The 19,730-nt window shown below is 35.7% G+C and overlaps 2 protein-coding genes and 1 long non-coding RNA gene across 3 annotated transcripts; 1 reads left to right on the forward strand and 2 right to left on the reverse strand.

The window, feature by feature from the left end:
* Positions 1-283: 283 nt before the first annotated feature.
* On the reverse strand, positions 284-1,414 carry LOC130629889 (tigger transposable element-derived protein 4-like). The gene has a single exon (XM_057443267.1). It carries the CDS (start codon positions 1,412-1,414, stop codon positions 284-286), a length of 1,131 nt encoding a protein of 376 aa, XP_057299250.1.
* On the forward strand, positions 635-1,994 carry LOC130629886 (uncharacterized). The gene is made up of 2 exons (XM_057443265.1): positions 635-846; positions 941-1,994. The coding sequence occupies exon 2, from the start codon at positions 1,546-1,548 to the stop codon at positions 1,942-1,944; it is 399 nt and encodes a 132-aa protein (XP_057299248.1). The 5' UTR covers positions 635-846; positions 941-1,545; the 3' UTR covers positions 1,945-1,994.
* Positions 1,995-10,265: 8,271 nt separating this feature from the next.
* Positions 10,266-10,717, reverse strand: LOC130629888 (uncharacterized). The gene is made up of 2 exons (XR_008982024.1): positions 10,499-10,717; positions 10,266-10,347 (listed from the first exon to the last, which is right to left on the reverse strand). It is a non-coding gene; the product is annotated as an uncharacterized LOC130629888 (long non-coding RNA).
* Positions 10,718-19,730: the final 9,013 nt, after the last annotated feature.

Raw genomic sequence — 19,730 nt, forward strand, 5'->3', positions numbered from 1 at the left:
GGCAAGGGTCAGTAGTTCGGTCATAAGTATCTGTGGGCAAGTTTTTAAAATTAAAATTCACCTGAATTAAGGGTACTTGAAGGAACTGTTTGGTCAAGAAAGGGAAATGGATAATAAAGAAAACAGCATTTTGCGTACATGTATACTTATTGTTGATTACAATTACATACATTATTTTTGATCGAAAAAGCTCAAAATACTAGTTTGCTTCTTGTTTTTCATTTCACTTTTAAGAAACAAATCTTCAAAGCGAAGCGGGAGGCGTTGCATGTCATTTCCATCATCAGTGAATAGACAAGCATTTTTGTAAAGTCTCCACTGCAGTGTTTATTTCTGATTTTGTTGGCTTGCTCACTGGCTCATCAAACACCTCGACGACATCGGCATTTTCATCATGCTCCTCGTCATTCTCATCTGTACTTGGCCGTACCGACTCAAGGATTTCTTCATCAGTCACGGGATTTTCGATTGTGGTCAAATCTTGGTCAATATCGACAACATCACGGGCCGAGAGATCAGCAGGAATAATGGCATCGTCAATGGCACGCAGTTGTTTGAGATCTTTCTCCAGTTGTTTAAATGGATTATCAATATCATCAGTTGCATTCTGTTGAGCTTTCTTGGAAATCTTTGATTTCTTGAAGCAATTTACGATGGTCTCTTTCTTCACTTTGTCCCACGACGAAACAAGTATTTGAAGAGCACGCAGAATTGAAACTTTTGGAAGATCTTTGCCTTTTTCTAGGTTTTGAATCATCATGTTGACCAATTTTTGGCGATAAAGAGACTTAAGACATCTTATGACACCTTGGTCCATCGGTTGTGACACAGAAGTTGTATTTGGAGGTAAGAAAATCAATTTAATGTTGGACAGTCCACCGACATCAGAGTGAGCGGGAAAATTATCGATGATCAAGACTATCTTTCGACCTTCTTTTAGAAACATTGCATTGATTTCTCGCACCCACTCTTCAAAAAGAGAGCTGTCCATCCAACTCTTCTTCTGCGCTCTGTACCTGCAGGGTAGGGATGTTACATTTTTGAAGCACCTTGGTTTCTTCGATTTACCAATCACAAACATTGGTAGTTTATCTCCGACAGCATTGGCAGCTGCAAGCCCGGTAATTCGGACTTTGCTATTTTTACCCACAGAGCATTTTTCGGATTTGTAGTGATACGTTTTATTTGGTAAGCATTGGTAGAAGAGACCGAATTCGTCGGCATTGTAAATATCTTCTAGTTTGTAGTTAGTTAATAATGTTGGTAAAGTGGTTTCAAACCAAGATGCTATCACATCAGGTTGAACAGAATTGCTTTCACCAACGACCGTCTTGAACGTTACATTGTGCCTGAAATAGAAAATAAAACAAATACCGACTTGTATAAAAGATTTATTGTTAACCTGTTCGTGCATTTTTTCGAATACGAATGTTCGAATTTCAATTCGAATGTTTTTAAAAATTCTTGTGTGAACACCCTGTGAACATTATCATTATTACTTGTGCATGGCAACAAGGAAAAGCAAACCAGGAGAAAAAGGAGAAGATGGATCTTGCAAAAATGATAATTGATCAAAATTTAATCAATGTTGTAATGATAAAAGAATTTGAATTGGCTTCACATGTTAAGGGGTTCCACGTTTATAAAGCATTGTGGACTCCAAAAAATGGGGAGACTTTACAATGCGAAGGAGAGCCTAATAATCCCGTTGACAAATATGCTGTGTGTGTCAAGAAAGAAAACAAGATAGTTGGACATTTACCACTTGGAAAATCTGGAAAATTTGCTAAAACAATATTTTATTTCCTCAGAGCTGATGAATTAAGCTCGTGCAAAGTAATTGTGACTGGAAAACCAGTTAATTTGGGAGATGGTGAAGGCATGCAAGTGCCATGCAATTTGACATTTATTGGAACGGAAAAGTGCATCAAGATACTCAAATAACATATTTAGTTTACGTTAGTCTTTTTAAGATTTTAATATCAAAATAAAACCAATTCGAAAAAAAGAGATTTAATATTCTTACCTTTTTTTTCCATTTACCAAGCCAACCGTCTGAAGCTTTGAAATCTTCTACTCCAAGTGCATAGCTTTTAGCTTTCTCCTTTAGTATTGTCCCATCGATTGGTATGTTTTTGCTTCGTTGTGAAACAAACCATTTGAACACGACAAGATCTACTTCTGAGAATTTACCATCTCTGATCTTTCTTTTCTTGCCCGAAGACTTTTTGAGAGCAGAAAAAAGTTTTTCCTTATTGGCCAGCCAAGTTGATATCGTGTTTTTAGGCACCCCGTACTTTTTATCAATATCTTTATTTGAAATACCTTTTTCCAATTCTTTTAATGCTTGGCATTTTTCTGCCAAAGTTTTTACAACGAGCTTTCTTTTCGGTGGCATTCTGACAAAGGAAATTACAATGGAATGTCAACAAGCAGTGCAAGGTCTTCTTTTTTCAAAATTCCTTTTCAAGAGTTCGAGATAACGAGCGTAAATCAGTCCAAGGGACTGAGAAAAAAGTTCGAGATAGTGAAAGTTCGAGATAACGGAGGTTCGAGATACCGAACGTTTTTTTGCCTACTATTGCTTACAGAACTCAAGGGACCGAAGAAAAAGTTCGAGATAGAGAAAGTTCGAGATAACGGAGGTTCAAGATAATGAGCGTCGACTGTAGTTGTACCTCCAGGAGCCAGGTTAAAATCACAAATGACATTTATGGAATGCAGCAAAACCAAATCTGTGGCAAACTTAAGAATACACGTGGAAAGGTCAATACGGCGTATCAAAACTTATCGTATCTTGCAGACACCTCTACCAATTACAGTGCTGCATCGCGTTGATGATATTGTCCGTACATGTGGTGCATTTTGTAACTTGAAATCCATGTTAATTCAAAAGGCTAAAAAAAAGGACAGTTAATTTATTATATTTGATTAGGTATATTTATGTATATAGCTATAGCTGTTTTTTGTATAAATTTAATATTTTCACGCATTTGTAAAAAAAAAAAGTCTTGATCGTCTAATGTAAGACACCTACATTGTAGGAAATCCAGGTTCAAGTCCTGGTCAAGATGATTTTACGTTAGAATATAGCAGCAGAAACTGTATTTCAGACATAAAACATTTTAACAATGTTATGTGTTTTTACATATTTGCACAATATTATACCATTTTATCTCTAAATTACATCCATAATACCTTGACCAGGACTTGAACCTGGATTTCCTACAATGTAGGTGTCTTACATTAGACGATCAAGGCTTTACGCAATTTTTTTCTAAAATATATACACAAAAAATACAAATACATCAGTTAGTTTTATAAAATAGCTTTACCATCTCAATTAAATTTTTACAAAAATCTTCATCATACAAAATGTCATCAATAACAAAGCCATGCGAAGTCCAAACCATAAAAAAACATTTTTTCAAATTTGTTGCATACATTTGCAATTGACACTGCGTGTAATATTTGTGTGATTTTTTTAACACCTTCTTTCCATTCCTTTCAACCAGAAAATCAAGTACCACATCTGTTGGGGACTTGTGGCTTATTGAAAAGGGGCACTTTATTTCCAGACAGCTAGGCGAACAGCAGCAACAAGTCACCAACCCATCAGGACTAGCACCAACAAACTTCACGTCACCGTCAATAAATAAGCCACAAGACCGCACTTCTACATTTTTATGCTCTTTCTTTATTTCTTCTTTAAATGCAGCTAACGCAACAGGCTCCATTTCTCTTCCATATTTCAGTGCAGGTATATTTGGGTTGAAAAACACAGACCCAGACACTTTCTGAAAAAGGGACCAGAGGTTAACATTAAGATTCCCTTTTTTAAACTTTTTCATTTTAGTTAATACCTCATGTGCTTTTGATGCAGTCACAATATCCTTCCGAAATAAATACCATGCCTGATTTTCTGATTGCCCACAAGTTATCTCTTCTATTTTTTTTTCTGGCTTCTAATGTCATTTGGCTATCTAGTTTACTGAGAAACGTGATCTTGTTATCACTAGATGAAATCATTTCATTAACAGATAATACATTTTTTTGTTCTGGAACAGTTTTAACAATCTCTCTCATAAAGTCTATCTTTGGTGTTGGAACAGATGTAAACAATACACTACATGGCAGAGTGTCTTTCAGCGCAGTTACAATGTTTTGAAGCTCAGGCTTTATTTTACATGTAGCAAGAGGATTATAATTTCTTTTCGGAGTTGCTACCAGCGGTCTCTTTTGCTTTTTAGATTTTTTCATTTCATCTCTGTTTAAAACCAAATTTATCATTTTCTGTGGTCTGACTTCTTTTCGGTTAGGTAGCCATTCACAAGCTTTGGCTGTGCATGATGGATTTGTCAGCCCACATGTTACTGCAGCATCTACTCGAAACAAAAGTGCAGCAATATGGTTGCATGTCTCAGACATTCCTGCCATGCAGGTGCAGTGTGCTGACATAATCCGATTACTTTCTCCTTTCAGAACGCATACCCATAGTTTATGAGGTGGATCATTTAATCGTTCTGAAGGCCTACAATCTCCTTTTAAAAAGCAGTACTTTGAATCTTCGTCAATCGGATGGTACATTATTGGTCCTAGCCAACCATTTGTAAAATAGCTATATGCTTTGCTTGTTTTGTAATCGTTTAGGTCGTCACTCCTCCGTGTGCTAGGAGTAAAGGTTAAATAATTAAAAATACTTCCATATGTAATCATTGGCCAAAACGATACACCGTCTTCCTCCGCTAACCATCCAGAAGTAATGTCCATTGGGTCAGGTATAACACCATCTTCAACTAATAATTTGCTCACATACTCTTCGTTTAACTGCTCTTCTACCTGCGCTGCAGTTTTTACCAGCTTTACATTATTCTCACTAGCAGAAAATACCCTTGCCACCAACTCACATTTCCTTCCAGACACCTTTAAACCCCGCATTCTTAAATATTTTTTTAATTCTTCAACTTTCATCTTGCTAATCATATCAAACTCCATTGTAAATGAGCGTGTTTACTTCTTCTTGTCCCTCCTATACTAGTTACTAGTCTTTTCCTCCGACGCGGTTTCATAATGGTAGCCGGATGGGGTTGATTGGTGTATTACTTTTAACTAAAAATGTAAACGCTCATTATACACAAAAAATATATCTATCTTATAGACCGAATCGTGTAGCATAGCTAACTAAAATTACCCGTACATTTGAAACTGGCCTCTGCTTTCGAACTTGCAAATTCTTTATTATTAATAAAGTCTTTTTTCTGTCACGAATACGTTTTATATATAAGGATTCTTATGGTGTAAATTAAAGCTTTACATAATAGAATCACCAACTGTAAAGTTTCAGCCTTAGTCTGTGTCACTTGCCGTGGCCTACGAGCGTATTATAATACAAGAGTTATACGGGAAGTTACACTGTAGTTGAATTTGCTTTAATTATTTTCACAACCTATAGCGTAACCAATCATATTGCACAAGGCGCCAAATAAGTTTTAAATAAAAATACTTATTGTCCGCTGTTTTAAGTGTTTAACCCGTATGCTTATAGGAAATCTGTGTATGTTGTTATTTGCTCTCAAAGTTTATTTCTTTCTTTCGAACCGATGTTAAAAACAGTGAATACTCGTTTTTTGTAAAGAAACACGAGGTTCATATTAAAAATGCTATCAAGTAGCACGTTATCAAAGGTTTATACAAGTTAGGCATTTCGGCTGACTAGAAAGATGACTTTTTAAATAGACTGTCTAACGCCTTTTTTCTTCTTTTTGCTTTTGCATTTTTCTATATCGTCGTAGGTTCATGATTTTCCCAAGCAGCCTTTCCACGCCAAATCTTTCTTCAAATACTTCAAGTTCACAATCTTCTTTGCACATTTTCCTAAGACGTGCGCCAGTTTCGTGAAAATGTTATCTACCAACACCTTCAGTTTTCTTTCAATAACTTCTTTATCGCATATCGAATACTCCATACGTATTCCTGTACTGCTGCTAACATTACTTTCTGAAAAACTTCAAGAAATGCTTGCTGCACCAACTACACTGATGCCGTCAGGAGCAGGATTGTTTACTTCGTGTTGTGCGGCTTCTCGCTTAGCGACTTCTTTTTTGATCGAATACCTTACTTTGTCAAGCAAGATCTTTTCGTGTTAATCACGAAAAGACCTTGTCATCTTTTCCAATTTTTCCTCACATCTTCGAGACAAACCTGTTGAGCTTCTATTTCATCTTTAAATATTGCAACAATCGTTGTATCGTCGCTTTTTTTCATCAGGTTACTCAACTTTTGGCTCATAAGCGATGCTTTTTTGGTGTTGTCTGTCAAGCGATATGTGTCAGATGCCATGTTAACACTATGGGACATAAGTGTAGCCAACTTCTCCTTTAGTGCCGGTTCGTTCTCATGAACAGCGCTTACGCAAGATTTTCGAAGCAATGTAGAAGCAGGGTGTTGTCTCATAGCGGACGCTCCAACACATCTTTTCCAAAACGAGTTAAGTTGGTCCGTAATCATAGAGGACATGTGGGATCCACTCCAGCTGAAAAACACTTTACTGTCATCGTTTGTGTCAATACCTGGACGCTTCCAGGATTTTTTGTACAAATATAGTGCACAGGTGATAAATTCTAGTGCAACTGCTAAGCTTGCAGGTCCAGTCAAGGCGATAGTTTTGTATTGCATGACACTTACGACGTAACACCCATCTTCAAATACAGCTTTGGAAGGTTCCGATAAGGTCATGTTAGCAACAGCACCGGCTCTTGAACCATTATTTAAAATTATGGAGGTGATGAGAAAATGCGACATTGTGTAAACGTTTTCAGGTTTGTCGGCTCTCGTCTCGACAAACTTTCTTTCATACAATCGAAACTATCCTCCACTGTCTTCCAATTGCTTTTGCCATTTTCTGATGTTAATTTTTTTGCGATAAATGCTCAACCAATTATCTATCATTGCCATTGTCGCGACGCAATTTTGTGTTTCAAATATAATCTTTGTTGGTTCATCACAAATTAAGAATTTAAAAAACATTTTCAGAGAATTAATAATTCTTCCTGGTTGTGATTCTCTTCGAACGAAGTCAGCTATCTGTCTGATATACAGATACGATTAAATATGCCATCGAAGGATGTTTGCTGACAGTCATCTGGCATTGTGCCTAGGACAATTGCATACACTTGGTTACTATGTTGAGAGGTGCACCTCAAACTCTTTTCTTTCCCATCGATTGATTGTAGCAAAGTTTTAAATTTTCTATTCAACAGCTGGACACTTTCGTCTTCTTCACTTTCACAATCAATGACGATGTCGTTATCTATGAAAATAAAATATGTAGTAATTTTTGATGGAGATGTGCAACAGATGGTTTTTCATTGAAATGATTGAATTGGGCCACATTTATGTTCCAGACATTAAGGAGGAAATAACTTGAGTACCTGTTGGTTCCTCTTCTTCTGCATTAGCGGTTTTCTCGTCACAAGCAGGGTCCTGTGAAACTTTCGCTGAACTTTCAATGGATTGATTAGCAGCGTCTATTTCATCGTGAATTGGTTCAGTGGGGTCTTCTTAATCAGATGAGATGTGTTTCACCGGAAGAATTGTTATTGTGTAGTCATTTAATTTATTTCAAACAAATACTACGATTTGCTAAAATAAACAACTGAACAAAATTAATGCAAACATCGTCATTTTTAAACAGTGGGAATTAGATCTTACAGAATAAACTTACTTGCTGATGCACTGCAACATCGCGATAAAAATAACTGGGCATAGTCCTCACAAACATCAAACATTGTCTCAATTAGCATCTCCAAACATTCTGGAAGTAAAACGCGTTGCATATAATTAAACAGTTGTGGTCTGTATCCGGTTGGGTTATTAAACAAAGTCTTTTGGAAGTATTTAAACAAACGTTGTATAATCATGTGAATGCCGCCAGTTTAAGGAATTTCAATATCTCTCCGTCTAATGTCAGGATACTGCTGACAAAAGAACACTCCTCCAGCAATTTGTGTCTCCCCTTATAATATTGATTAGACATGTTTTAATGTGGGAGTTCTCTTCAGCCAATATCAACTCTCTTTTAGTCAAACCATTTATCTTGCAGGAGATTTCTTCAAATTTTGTCAGCATTTCGTACAGTTCATCGTCATCATCGACATTATGTATTAAAAAAAGGAAACAACAAAAATTAAATGGCAGAAACACTTTATAGAACTTAACCTAGAAATTATTGAAAACACAAACAAACACAGCCAAATATTCTTTAAAATCTTTTCAAAATTGGTGGAAGTGAACTATTGTTTACGGTGTAGCACTATAACTCTCTTTTGGTGTGTCAATGTATTTCTGACAACTTAATTGCCCCCAAAATGTACAAAATGTTTTTTTGTTAAATATTTTTGTTGCCAGATCCTGATTTAAAAACTGCCACATATTTTTTTAGTTACTACATTGATTCCACACATTCTCTATATCATGTCAGTGACTTTTTATAAAATGATTCACCCAAATTTTCCAACAATCAGTTTGTGAGAAATGGTTTGTTGTTTCATTGGAATAGACATATATACATGCCAATGTCGCAGCCATACTTGTCACAATACTGTAAGTATTAAAAATGTTTACCAATATTTTTACGATATTACGATTAGGAGGGATGACTTTGCCAATGCTCAAGTTAACAAAGGTTCAACTTAAAGAGTGACTTTCACGACAAAGTATTAGTGAAGGTACAAGGAAAATTTAAAAACAGTTATATTTAAACGTTGAACCCTACGTTTTAGGCAGTGAAGCATACAAGAGGTCTTTTTTGAGAGATTTATTAACTAAATTGAGACTCATCCGATTGGGAAAAGATTTTATAATGATTGTGGTAAAGTGAAGCAACGTTTTGGACATTTCATGGGAACTAATTACATAATAAAAGGGCACAACGGCTGTATATCTGACTGCTGCACCTGGCGCGACACCAATTCTACTGGCTAGTTTGAATTTAAGTTCATGCCATCATTCCTGTTGCATTATAAAAAATAATTTACCTAAATGTTTCAGGCGTACAAGATTCATACCTATAGCTAAGCACCTTTGTAAACATTTAGAAACACCAGTCCCAAAAGTTGTGAAAGTTTTTACTTTTCTTCAGTTATAGACTGGCTTAAACATACAAATAAAAATGTATGTGTAAAGTATTAATTAGGACCTAGTCATTTGCTAACATATTCATATAAAACATGCAAGCTAGCTATAGCTAGCGAGCTAGTGTTTATTCCGTTCTCCTAAACAGTTGAGCTAGCATGAACACTCATGAACAAGTTCTCATCAAAGACAAAAGCTATGTATAAAAAAATACATAAAACATCAAACAACAAAAATATAATAAAAGAAACAAATAAGAAAAGAAAGATTGGTTGGTTGGTGGAAAGTCCAAAATATGCATGTTGACCGTTTTGCTGTTTCTATTTATTGCTACCATCTTTCTGTGATTTTAACATTTTAGTTTACCCGAGGCTATAATTGCATTCTGGGAACGTCCAAATTGCGAATTTAGTCCAGGAGCTCATAACAGAACTTTAGGTCCCATTTTCTACAAAAGGTTTGACCCTCTAAATAGGTTGGTAGTATCACGGACAATAAAAATCACATGGTCAGCTGACCCAATTTGGGGGCGTTTGGGTCCCAGGCCCCTAAAATTACCCTAATTCGAGACTCCTATTTGGTCCCATAATTCTCAAAGCTTAAAAGTTAGTAACGTGTGTCATTATATGAGAGAATCTGAAAGATGATAAAGCTTACCGAAAAATTGGGTCTTAAGACTGGGTCAGACCCCCCTCAAAGACCATATTTAGGACCTTAATTTGTCCCCATAAGCTACAAACTCCAAATTTTGCACAAACATTCTCTAACATAGTGTAATGTCAGTGGTCATAAAGCTGACCAAAAATTTGGGTCTCTTGGCCTAGTCAGACCAAGTCTCGCCCCAAATCCCTATTTTAAACAACTTTTAGAGGGTAAAAAAAACCAATGACTACAAAGCCCAAACTCAATATTTGTGTTCTATACTAACTATGTAATACATAAATGGTCGAGCTTACCAAAAAATGCGGTCCTATCAGCAGGTCAGACAAAGATCTGAACAGGGACTCAAATTAGACCTCATAAGGTACAAACTTAAAATTTTGTAAGACTATTGTGATTTGGCAAAAAGCAAACCAAAAATTACGGTCTCTTGATCAGGTCAGACAATAGTTAGCGATATCAAATTAAAAAAGAAATGCTCTGATAGCATTTAATAAAATATAAATATGTACAATAGGTTATAGCAGCATGATTGATATTGTTCTGCATCAGCATCTAAAGATGAGAAATGTCATTCAGTCATAAGATCTAGTTTAAACTACAATACAACATTAAAAAATATTAAAAAGGTTACTCAGTTCTAGAATATATGACATTGAATCCTATTCTGTAAATTTTTTGTCATATCCCACAAAAAAAATCTAACCTTAAATTATCATTACACGTCTTCGTCACTAGTTTCGTCATCACTGTCTGAATCGTCATCACTTGACAGTTCATCAAACCCTTCAAAATCTTAAGGAGAATGAAATACTTTTAATATTTAAAATAGCGGCGGCAGTAGCGGAAATAAAGAATTGCTTCCGAGTAATAATTAAAAAACTAAGTGACTAGATTGTAAAACTTAATATCCAAAATTTTACCTTCTACTTCTCTGGAGAATCCATACTAATTTTCATTGCTGGTGACATCTACTGCTTTTGGAGACTTTTCGCCTTCGTACCACTTAATGATATAGCTGCCATCTTTCAGCAGCCAACCCATGTCTTCAGGAAGGTGATTTGGAGGCTCGGACGTTATTGATGACATCCATAACTGTGCAACATACTTTGTTCGATAAATCTTTTGACGCAACACTCGTAAACAAGGTGGTAGAGAACTTCCATCAAACTTTTTAACACAGGAAATTGCTTCATTTTCTCCTTTTGGTTTATACTTTTCCAAAAACATTACCAACCTAGCTTCATCTACAGATGATAGATTCCTTTTTCCATACATGCTGCATACAAATTTTTCCAACGTTGCAAAAGCGTCATCTGTGACATCAAGATTTGTTCCTAGCTGTTTAAATACATCTTGCACACTTTCATTTTTTTCTAGTAGTTTGAAAGGTCGAATTTTTCCTTTCCTACTAAACGATGCTGTATAGTCACATCCAGTGAAAGCATGGTATGCTGGCAAGGCCATGCAAATATTTTTGCCCAATTTCTGGTATATTTGATTAATACTTATGTACCTTAATGTATTTTTAGTGTAAACACCGGTTTCCATCCAAATATTCAAGCTGTTAGGTAACTTACTAAGGCAGCCAAGAGCAATTATCAGCACGTCAGTATCTATGGTTCTTATCACAACGTTTGCTGGTGTTTGAATCGAAGATAGGTGGTACAAAATTCTGGAATCAGCTTCTTCATGAGTTGAAAACAATTTAACGATCTCGGTTTTGACCACGATCTCTCCTTCAACTCTAAACATGTAGCAGGTATCATTGCGATTCATTATGACTGTTTTGTTTCCAAGTACTGTTGAATGCATGTTGTTTTCCCAAAAGAAGGCTAAGAACTCCACCAATGCTGCTTTGAAGTGATCATTTCTCAATGCATTCAACCAGTTTGAAGGTCTTTTTTGCTCAGGTCCAGTTATCTGATAAGCTCCATGTCTCTCAGTACATCGCAAATCCCTTTCACAATCCTTGATACTCGGGTGTACCATTTTGTCTAGAACAAAATGTATGATGTTTCCCTTGCTAGCACAAACGCGTTTCAAAATGAATGTTGCCAGAGCTCCAAATGTTGCTGGAAGGTCAACAAAAAGATGTAGGAAAAACATTCCATCAATTATGTTAACATCGACGCGATTTGGATCGTCAGTTTTTACTTTTGCTTCTAACTCGTTCAATAATTTGACTTTAGGGGTCTTTTGCATTTTGCCATCAACATGTCCAAGAGATAAAGGGACAGGTGTTAGAGGATACTTCAGTACCTCTGCCATATCAATTTTCCTTTGTAGCGAATGGTACAAGATGCTACCAAACAAATCTCTCATCATCGTTACAGCAACCACTTTGTTGTCAGCAGCTTTAATATTATACTTCGTTCCCCCAGTTGCAAATGTGTGTAATGTTTGTCTTCGTATAGGTTTTTCGAATCTTGCTGGATCTTTAGAACATTCGTCAATAAATTTATCACGTGCTTTGCTTCCAACACTAACGATGTTGAGCAAAAACTTTGTTGTGTCTGGTGAGGCTGCTTTTCCTGATGCTATATTAAAAAGATATTGTTTTTCAATAGCATCGTTAAATGGATTCATGGTTTCCTTGACCATGTTTATAACTTGATGTAAATCTTTAGAATTTTGTCGCATTCTGCTGGCCTTTAAATCTTGAGACACGTCTTCCTGTTTTGTCATCCCCAAATTTTCAAACACGTATGACACAATACTTGTTCGAATAGAATGACTTTGTGCCCATCGTTGACGAGCAGAAATAGAATTTGTTAAAGCTGATATACCTTTTCGCTGACATGCAGCATCTGCATTTATCGTTTGCTCTAATGTCAAGTCGATTGGTAATCTTGAGAATGACTTTTGGGTTCTTCGCAGCGAAAATAATCCCCTTTGAAATTCAGTGTAAACCTCGGGATGAGAGTCCTTTAGTTTGAGAAGATTATCATGATAACGGACAATCCAACGAGCGTAATTTGGATGGTTCATGCTAAAGAAATAGTTTGCGACTTTAGGCAAGCAGCACACATACAGATCAAAGTTTCCATCCCTCAAGCTTCTACTAAAATCATGGTAAAGTCGAATCATCTCGACGTACCCCATCCAATATTGTGCTGTTGCACCATGATTTCCTTTCTCTGTATCTTGCCTGAATTGACTGTATTCACGCAAGACATTGTTGACTTCTTTGGATACTTCATGTCCTTCATGCAAGTTCAAGGGTTCTTGGGATTTTATGAACTTGATTTCTTCTTGGATATCTTCTTTTAATTGAATTTCCTCTCTTTCTTGAAGAAAATATTGAAAATGAAGAATCTCCATTGCAAGTGCAAGTATTTGGTGACATCTTTTACTTCTCTTGTAACACTTTCCCAGTAAAAATGACTTGAGAGAACCTTTTTCAATCACACCAGCTTCATTTAGGATATGCGGACCACCAGATTCAGCGATGTACTTGCCAAATGCGCTAAACATGGCCATCTCTACATGGAATGCACCTAGAGCGACAAATATATTGTCAAACTTTGGAGATTCTTCTGCTTGAAGTTGCATAGCCACTTTGGCAATCGCAAGATCATATGTTACTGAAATGTTTTTTTTACCACATTCATTCGCAATCACCTGTGCACGCCTCAATGTTTCTGCTACTACAGCTATAGAAGTTGGAGACTGATTAATTTGTGGCAGGTACCAAACTTTTTGCAGATTGTTGGTATTTTGAAAAATTATAGAATTCCAGCCAACCCACATTGGTGTAGTGTCGGGTGAAAAATAAAAATCCATCATCCACAAGGTATCGTACATGCGTGCTTTGATATATGAAAGGGGTTCTGACGCCCTTCTCTGGTCATCTAGTGGAAGCATTATTCTTGTTAACATCTTAGGTTTTTTTCTGTACGGCTCTATGTCTAATCCTACAGCCAGAAATGATCTACGTTTTTTCTTTCCAGATAGCTGAGAATTGCCAAGGGTAGAATCGTCATCTTCTTCCAATGATTTGTCATTATTTTGTGACACAACTTGGTACGCTATCCCAACAGTATCATGCAAGGTATCCTTTCCACTTAAAGTTTCAACAAATCTGTCAAAGTTGTCGAATGCAACGCCTGTTCCAAGACTTGACATTAGTTTCATACCATGTGGTGTGGCATTCCCGGCCTTTGTTGATGTAAAAGTTAATTCTGTTTCTAGTTCTTCGATAATGCTATAGCTAACAGAGTGTCCAAGTCTATTTAACATTTCGATCACTTTTTTGCTTCCTGTAATGCTTTTCACTGCCAGTCCAAGCTGCAAATGTTTTGCAGGTTTTTTTTTTCCTGATGTTGCAGCAAATATGACATCGTCAGCAATACTTTTTATGCGCCTCTGCTTCTGATTTGACTTTACTATGCGTTGGTCAGGACCACCAATAAGGTAACTGAAAAATTCAATTAATTCATTTGGTGCCTCAACTTCACCTTTTTTTATATCTGCAAATGTCACTTCATCGGGTATAGGGCATTTTTCAATTTCCATTATGGCAGACCTTAATGCAAACGCTACATCTCTAATCTTCGCTTTCAATTTTGTCTTCATCGAGTACTCTTTCCTGAAAGCTTCTTCTTCGGAAATGGTGCTGCAGAATATCAAGTTTCCACGTCTTGTTTTCCCCTTCATGATTTGTATACTTTCTTTGTAATGCTTTAATAATTTTTGCTCAAGTTTTGCTGAAGACGATTCAATATCTTCGAATGCTTCATTCCCGATTTCTGCTAGTAACATGTGATATTGATTTTTTAGCTCGCTGAGTAAGATAACATCTTTTTCTTTTAGGATGTGATCATCAATATAAGCACAAACACCTTCAAAAGCCTTGCAGTGAATCCCTCTCGCAGTATGCCAGGATGTTTCAAGTTTTTGTCTTTCCATCCCTTTTTCATTCCTCTCTTGTATTGCCAATGGTGTTTTTTCGGCCTTGCTTTGATAACTGACCCTGCACATTCCATGGTAGTATATTTCTTTGCTTACAAAATCTTCATTTCCGATTCGCACTAACATAGGCTTATCTTCCAACCAACGTGCATACTTTTTTATATTTTCTTGAAAATTCTCTGTAGATGCTGCATTTAATTTTTGCTTTAAATTTTTGTGCTTCTTTTCCTTTCGCATGCAGAAAATACATATCTTTGAAAACACTCCTGTTGAAGATGATTGCACTGTTATGGAAATTTTTGAACGGGTTAAAGGGACAGCTTTAGATACTTTCTTATCGTTGGGGAGATTTTTTCTCTGTGTTTCAGACAATGCTATAAATCTTTTGTAACAATTTAAATGAAATCCTTGAATTTTATTCACAAAGCCAGGAAGTTGCGTATCCTTGTACTTTAGATTTCCATTTTTACGTGTAACTAAGATAGATTTGCACTTTCCCAGGGTTTCCGTATTAATATAATTAGAACGTAAAAATGTACAAAGGAATTAATATTTACAAGGCTTCAACATAATCTAACAAGTATGTAAATCAAAGAAGGTCTCATTTACATTAAAGCATCTTCAACTTACCATCACTGTCAGTATTTCCATTTGCATTTAAATTGTCATCTACAGTAGCTACAACATCTGCAAAATATCACAATAATAACTTGTTATTGGTTATCTTAAATTAATGTATTCTAATTAATTATGTTTTCCTCTTACCATCGCTTTCATTGATCTTATTGAATATTTCTTTGTTCGAAAATTCTACGAAATGAGAAATTCAATCAATGAAGTAAAAATTGACAAAATATATGTTTAAAAAATTCAGTTCAACAACAGACTATTAAAACTTTTTTTGACTTATCATCCGAAACTGACTACAACATGCAGTAACTAAAAACTTGATATAATTACATATATCTTTACCTGTCATATCTTCTATCTATCACATTTTATCTAAAGTTTCTAATTTTCTATATTTGATAGTCTAATATGCAAATATCCCGGTAATTTGTTCACGTTTTTACTTCACTTGCTTCAAAATAACTGCTTCTCTTAACTTTTTTCTTTCACTGTCTGGTTTGTTATGTCGGTTTCCTGTTGTATTTGGACGAAAACGTTCTATTCTATTTAAAAAAATTCTAAAAATAAGTTAAGGCCCTGAACACATTGGAAATAAGACAAATGTTTTTCTATTGCTTCTCCTCCGCATTAAAAATAGAGATATGGGGCGAGACGCGGTCTGACTAGGCCAAGAGACCCAAATTTTTGGTCAGCTTTATGACCACTGACATTACACTATGTTAGAGAATGTTTGTGCAAAATTTGGAGTTTGTAGCTTATGGGGACAAATTAAGGTCCTAAATATGGTCTTTGAGGGGGGTCTGACCCAGTCTTAAGACCCAATTTTTCGGTAAGCTTTATCATCTTTCAGATTCTCTCATATAATGACACACGTTACTAACTTTTAAGCTTTGAGAATTATGGGACCAAATAGGAGTCTCGAATTAGGGTAATTTTAGGGGCCTGGGACCCAAACGCCCCCAAATTGGGTCAGCTGACCATGTGATTTTTATTGTCCGTGATACTACCAACCTATTTAGAGGGTCAAACCTTTTGTAGAAAATGGGACCTAAAGTTCTGTTATGAGCTCCTGGACTAATTAGGATACGCAGTTCTCATATCGGGGGAAGATACTCCTAATTTACAAGGTAAAATTTGAATTTTGGGAACGTTCTTCCAAAGTAAGAATAATAAATTCCCAAATCGGGAACATATTCCTGATTTGCGAAGGAAAAATCAGGAACAAATTTTGTATTTCGGGAACAATAAATTCGAAATTGAGGCCCATCTAACGAACGAACGAACTACTGTTTTATTCATATCTATAGTCATATTAGCGTACTTTTTTGACTCTAAAGGCTGTTATTTGGCAAGAACATGGTAATATGAGTTTTCAAAATTCATTTCACTGCGTTTCCACCTCAACTTACTTACTGACCTTAAAAAGCAAAGATGGTGTCTGTATCTTTGCTACGTTTTTTCGATTCAACGAGTTATCAATACACTATTGAAACGCTGTATTGAAGAAAGCATTTGCAGACAGGCATCTTTTTGGTAAAATTATGTTGTAAAAAGTGCATTTCAGGTTAGGATTTTTTTTAAATTGAGTCATTTAAGTATTTTTAAAAATCTTGATTTAATCCTAAAAAGGGAGCAACATTAAATTACGTATAAAAACAGAAACACGATTACCTACACCAACAAATTTGTGGTATAATTGAAGAAAATTGAATGAAGTAAGCAACAATTAATCACTCTGGTACGATGACCGCAGGTCATTATTGGGCTTCTGTTAAGGATCCTGCCACAATTTTTTGGTACCACTGCAACAATAGAGCGGTTTGCAAATGCTCTCCACCTATTCTCAACAACAATTCATGTTATATTCTTTTTTATTTGATAAATAGCCGACATGTTCTTTAATCCCGACTATCCTTCTTAGATCGTTCAGTTCTTATTTTTACTAGGATTCTACGCAACGCATATTTTTTTAAATGTTTTGCAACTCTTCGTCTTTTAACATAATTTTAGATATTGCATCTTTTTTTTACCAGCGAGTTGGGATTTTCTATAAATTTCTTAAACCACCTTCGAATTAATTTCTCTTCGCTAGGAAGATATGTTACGCGTCGAAGAAATAACGAGCTGCCTTCATCCTCGGGAACTGATTCGCTTTCGCTTGGTGATAATACATTACAGTAGTGTTCGACTTCATTTTCATCCACGTTTGCAATTCTGTCTCTTTTCAGACTTTTAACTGCAATCGCCCGTAGAGATATGTCTGACTGACAGAATTGCGTTGCAGATATCTGACTTTGTCTCGTATCTGTGATTCTGTCATTGATGGAAAGTCTCCAGGAGATATCCTTTTTTCGGACTGCATTAAGAGTAATCGCATCTCCTGACATTATCTCGTTGCAAATCTCTCCCTTAACTTCTCATCTCCACCACAGCACATTGTTTCAATAATTTTAGCAAACCTTTCCAAAACGTTTTTTGCTTTTTCTTGAAGAAAGTAAGTTTTTCTAGCTGTAGCCCCAATGTGGCACATCATATTTGCTAAGTCTCTCTTTAGTTCTGGTATCTCCCCATGAACTTTTGAAACAAACGACTTTCTGACAAGGTTTGCAGTGAGCCTCTGACGTTGTTTTTCCGCCAAATTGCAATTGATGGCGCGCTGGAAAAATGCTGAAAATTGGTCACCAACCAAAGGTGATGACATAGGTCCCCCGCCTAGCCCACAAACACGGAATCTGATGAGGAAATGCCAATACCCGGGAGCATATTGCGAATAGCAACGTATGCCTGACATCCTTCGTACAAGGCTTGCGTGAAAGCCATGAATCGATGGCCATTAGTAGAAGCGGTTTTATGGTCTTTGACACTGACCAAGTGTACATTATTTTGGGAGATTTTGCAGGTGTTAAATTCTGTTAACGTCATATTTTTAATTGCTTAGACAAAATAAGTAACGAGATCAGGTAATCTTGACAAAACGCAAAAAAATCTCTGCATTTTTCTACCAACTCAGAATGATCATACTCATGCAGCTCTTTTTCTGTTAATAAGCAGGCTAAATCTTCAGTTGGAGTTGGTTCCATTATCCCAAAATATTAAGTGACGTCTTTCAAAACATCTCAAAGAATGTTTTAATTTGTCAAAAAAGCTTTCAGAATTGTATTCTCCAATTCTTTTTAAATGTTTTACAACGTCATCTTTCGACATGTTGTCGTAATCAGCATCTGACCTAATAAGAAAAAAAATGTTTGTGAAGATCTTTGAAGCCTTTTAGACTTATCAATAGGTTAACCTTAACATTCATTATTTCTCCTTAAAGAGAAAAGAAATTGTGCAAGCTAGCCGCTAACCTAAAATTATTAAAAATGAAGGACTACTAAAAGGATCAAACAGTAAGATAATAACCTAAATCTCATGAAGAGTAGATGTTTTTGTAGCATGTCTTCTCATATTTTCTTTAGTGACATTTTTCGTCCACTCACTTGCACTGTTTCCTCCATAATTTTGTTTTCTTTTAGAACCACCTTGGTGAAATTTTGTGGAGTTAGAAGTTCACCAAGTGAACTCCAAACTTTTCTTTTTAATGTCTCATTTACTTTGTCATTCGTTGCATCCACTGGTAAAAAAATATCCTCAAAGTTGTTCATGTTGAGTCTAAATATGTAAAGTAAAATTGTACATGCGTTTTGTTTGCCTTACTCTAGTAAAACTATTGTCTAGATCATTTGATGTGACGCAGCATTTATATCTTGCTATATCGCACCCGCTAAACGAAACGAGTTCTTTCATAACCTGTCCATGATTTCTCGGCAATGACCCCAAATAGCATATAAATAAATATTAAAGTCGTTGATAGTAAATAAATTATTACATGCCTTAAAAGTTTTGAATTTCTTATGTCAAAAAGACATGATTTTTACTTGCGCTGGAAATGTAATGTTAAAAACATTTATCAAATATACTAACCGTTCATATTTCTTAGTTTATCGGCTTGCTAGATCTGCAAAGTTAATTTTGTGTCCGTCTGCATAGCCCTTAGACTTTCTCCAAACGCTCTTTTTTGTTCCAGTGGAAGTTTTCCAGCGGTCCAGTATGATCGTATGGTCTTTTTAAACCCTACAAAAAGCGTGCATTACCCATATACAAAGTGCCGTTTATATGATTGGATACAATTAGAACATTATATACCTGCTTTTTTGCGACATTTTCATTTGTGCGATTTATAGCATCTACCTTATTTTCAAAGTTTGAATGTAAAGGCAGTTTTATAGGCGCTATAAAAAATATTGCAATTCAATTAACGCACATTCGACAGTTTTTATGATATCAACATTCTTATTAGAATTACTGCAAAGTACTGTAATGTTAAAAATTTAAACAGCAAATTATTAAGTTAA

This window comes from Hydractinia symbiolongicarpus, chromosome 2 (assembly GCF_029227915.1).
Source record: "Hydractinia symbiolongicarpus strain clone_291-10 chromosome 2, HSymV2.1, whole genome shotgun sequence".
Taxonomy (NCBI): Eukaryota; Metazoa; Cnidaria; class Hydrozoa; order Anthoathecata; family Hydractiniidae; genus Hydractinia; species Hydractinia symbiolongicarpus.

Excerpts from the sequence above, each read along its gene's own strand:
- LOC130629886 (XM_057443265.1), top strand. The coding sequence starts at position 1,546 with ATGGATCTTGCAAAAATGATAATTGATCAAAATTTAATCAATGTTGTA.
- LOC130629889 (XM_057443267.1), bottom strand. The coding sequence starts at position 1,414 with ATGCACGAACAGGTTAACAATAAATCTTTTATACAAGTCGGTATTTGT.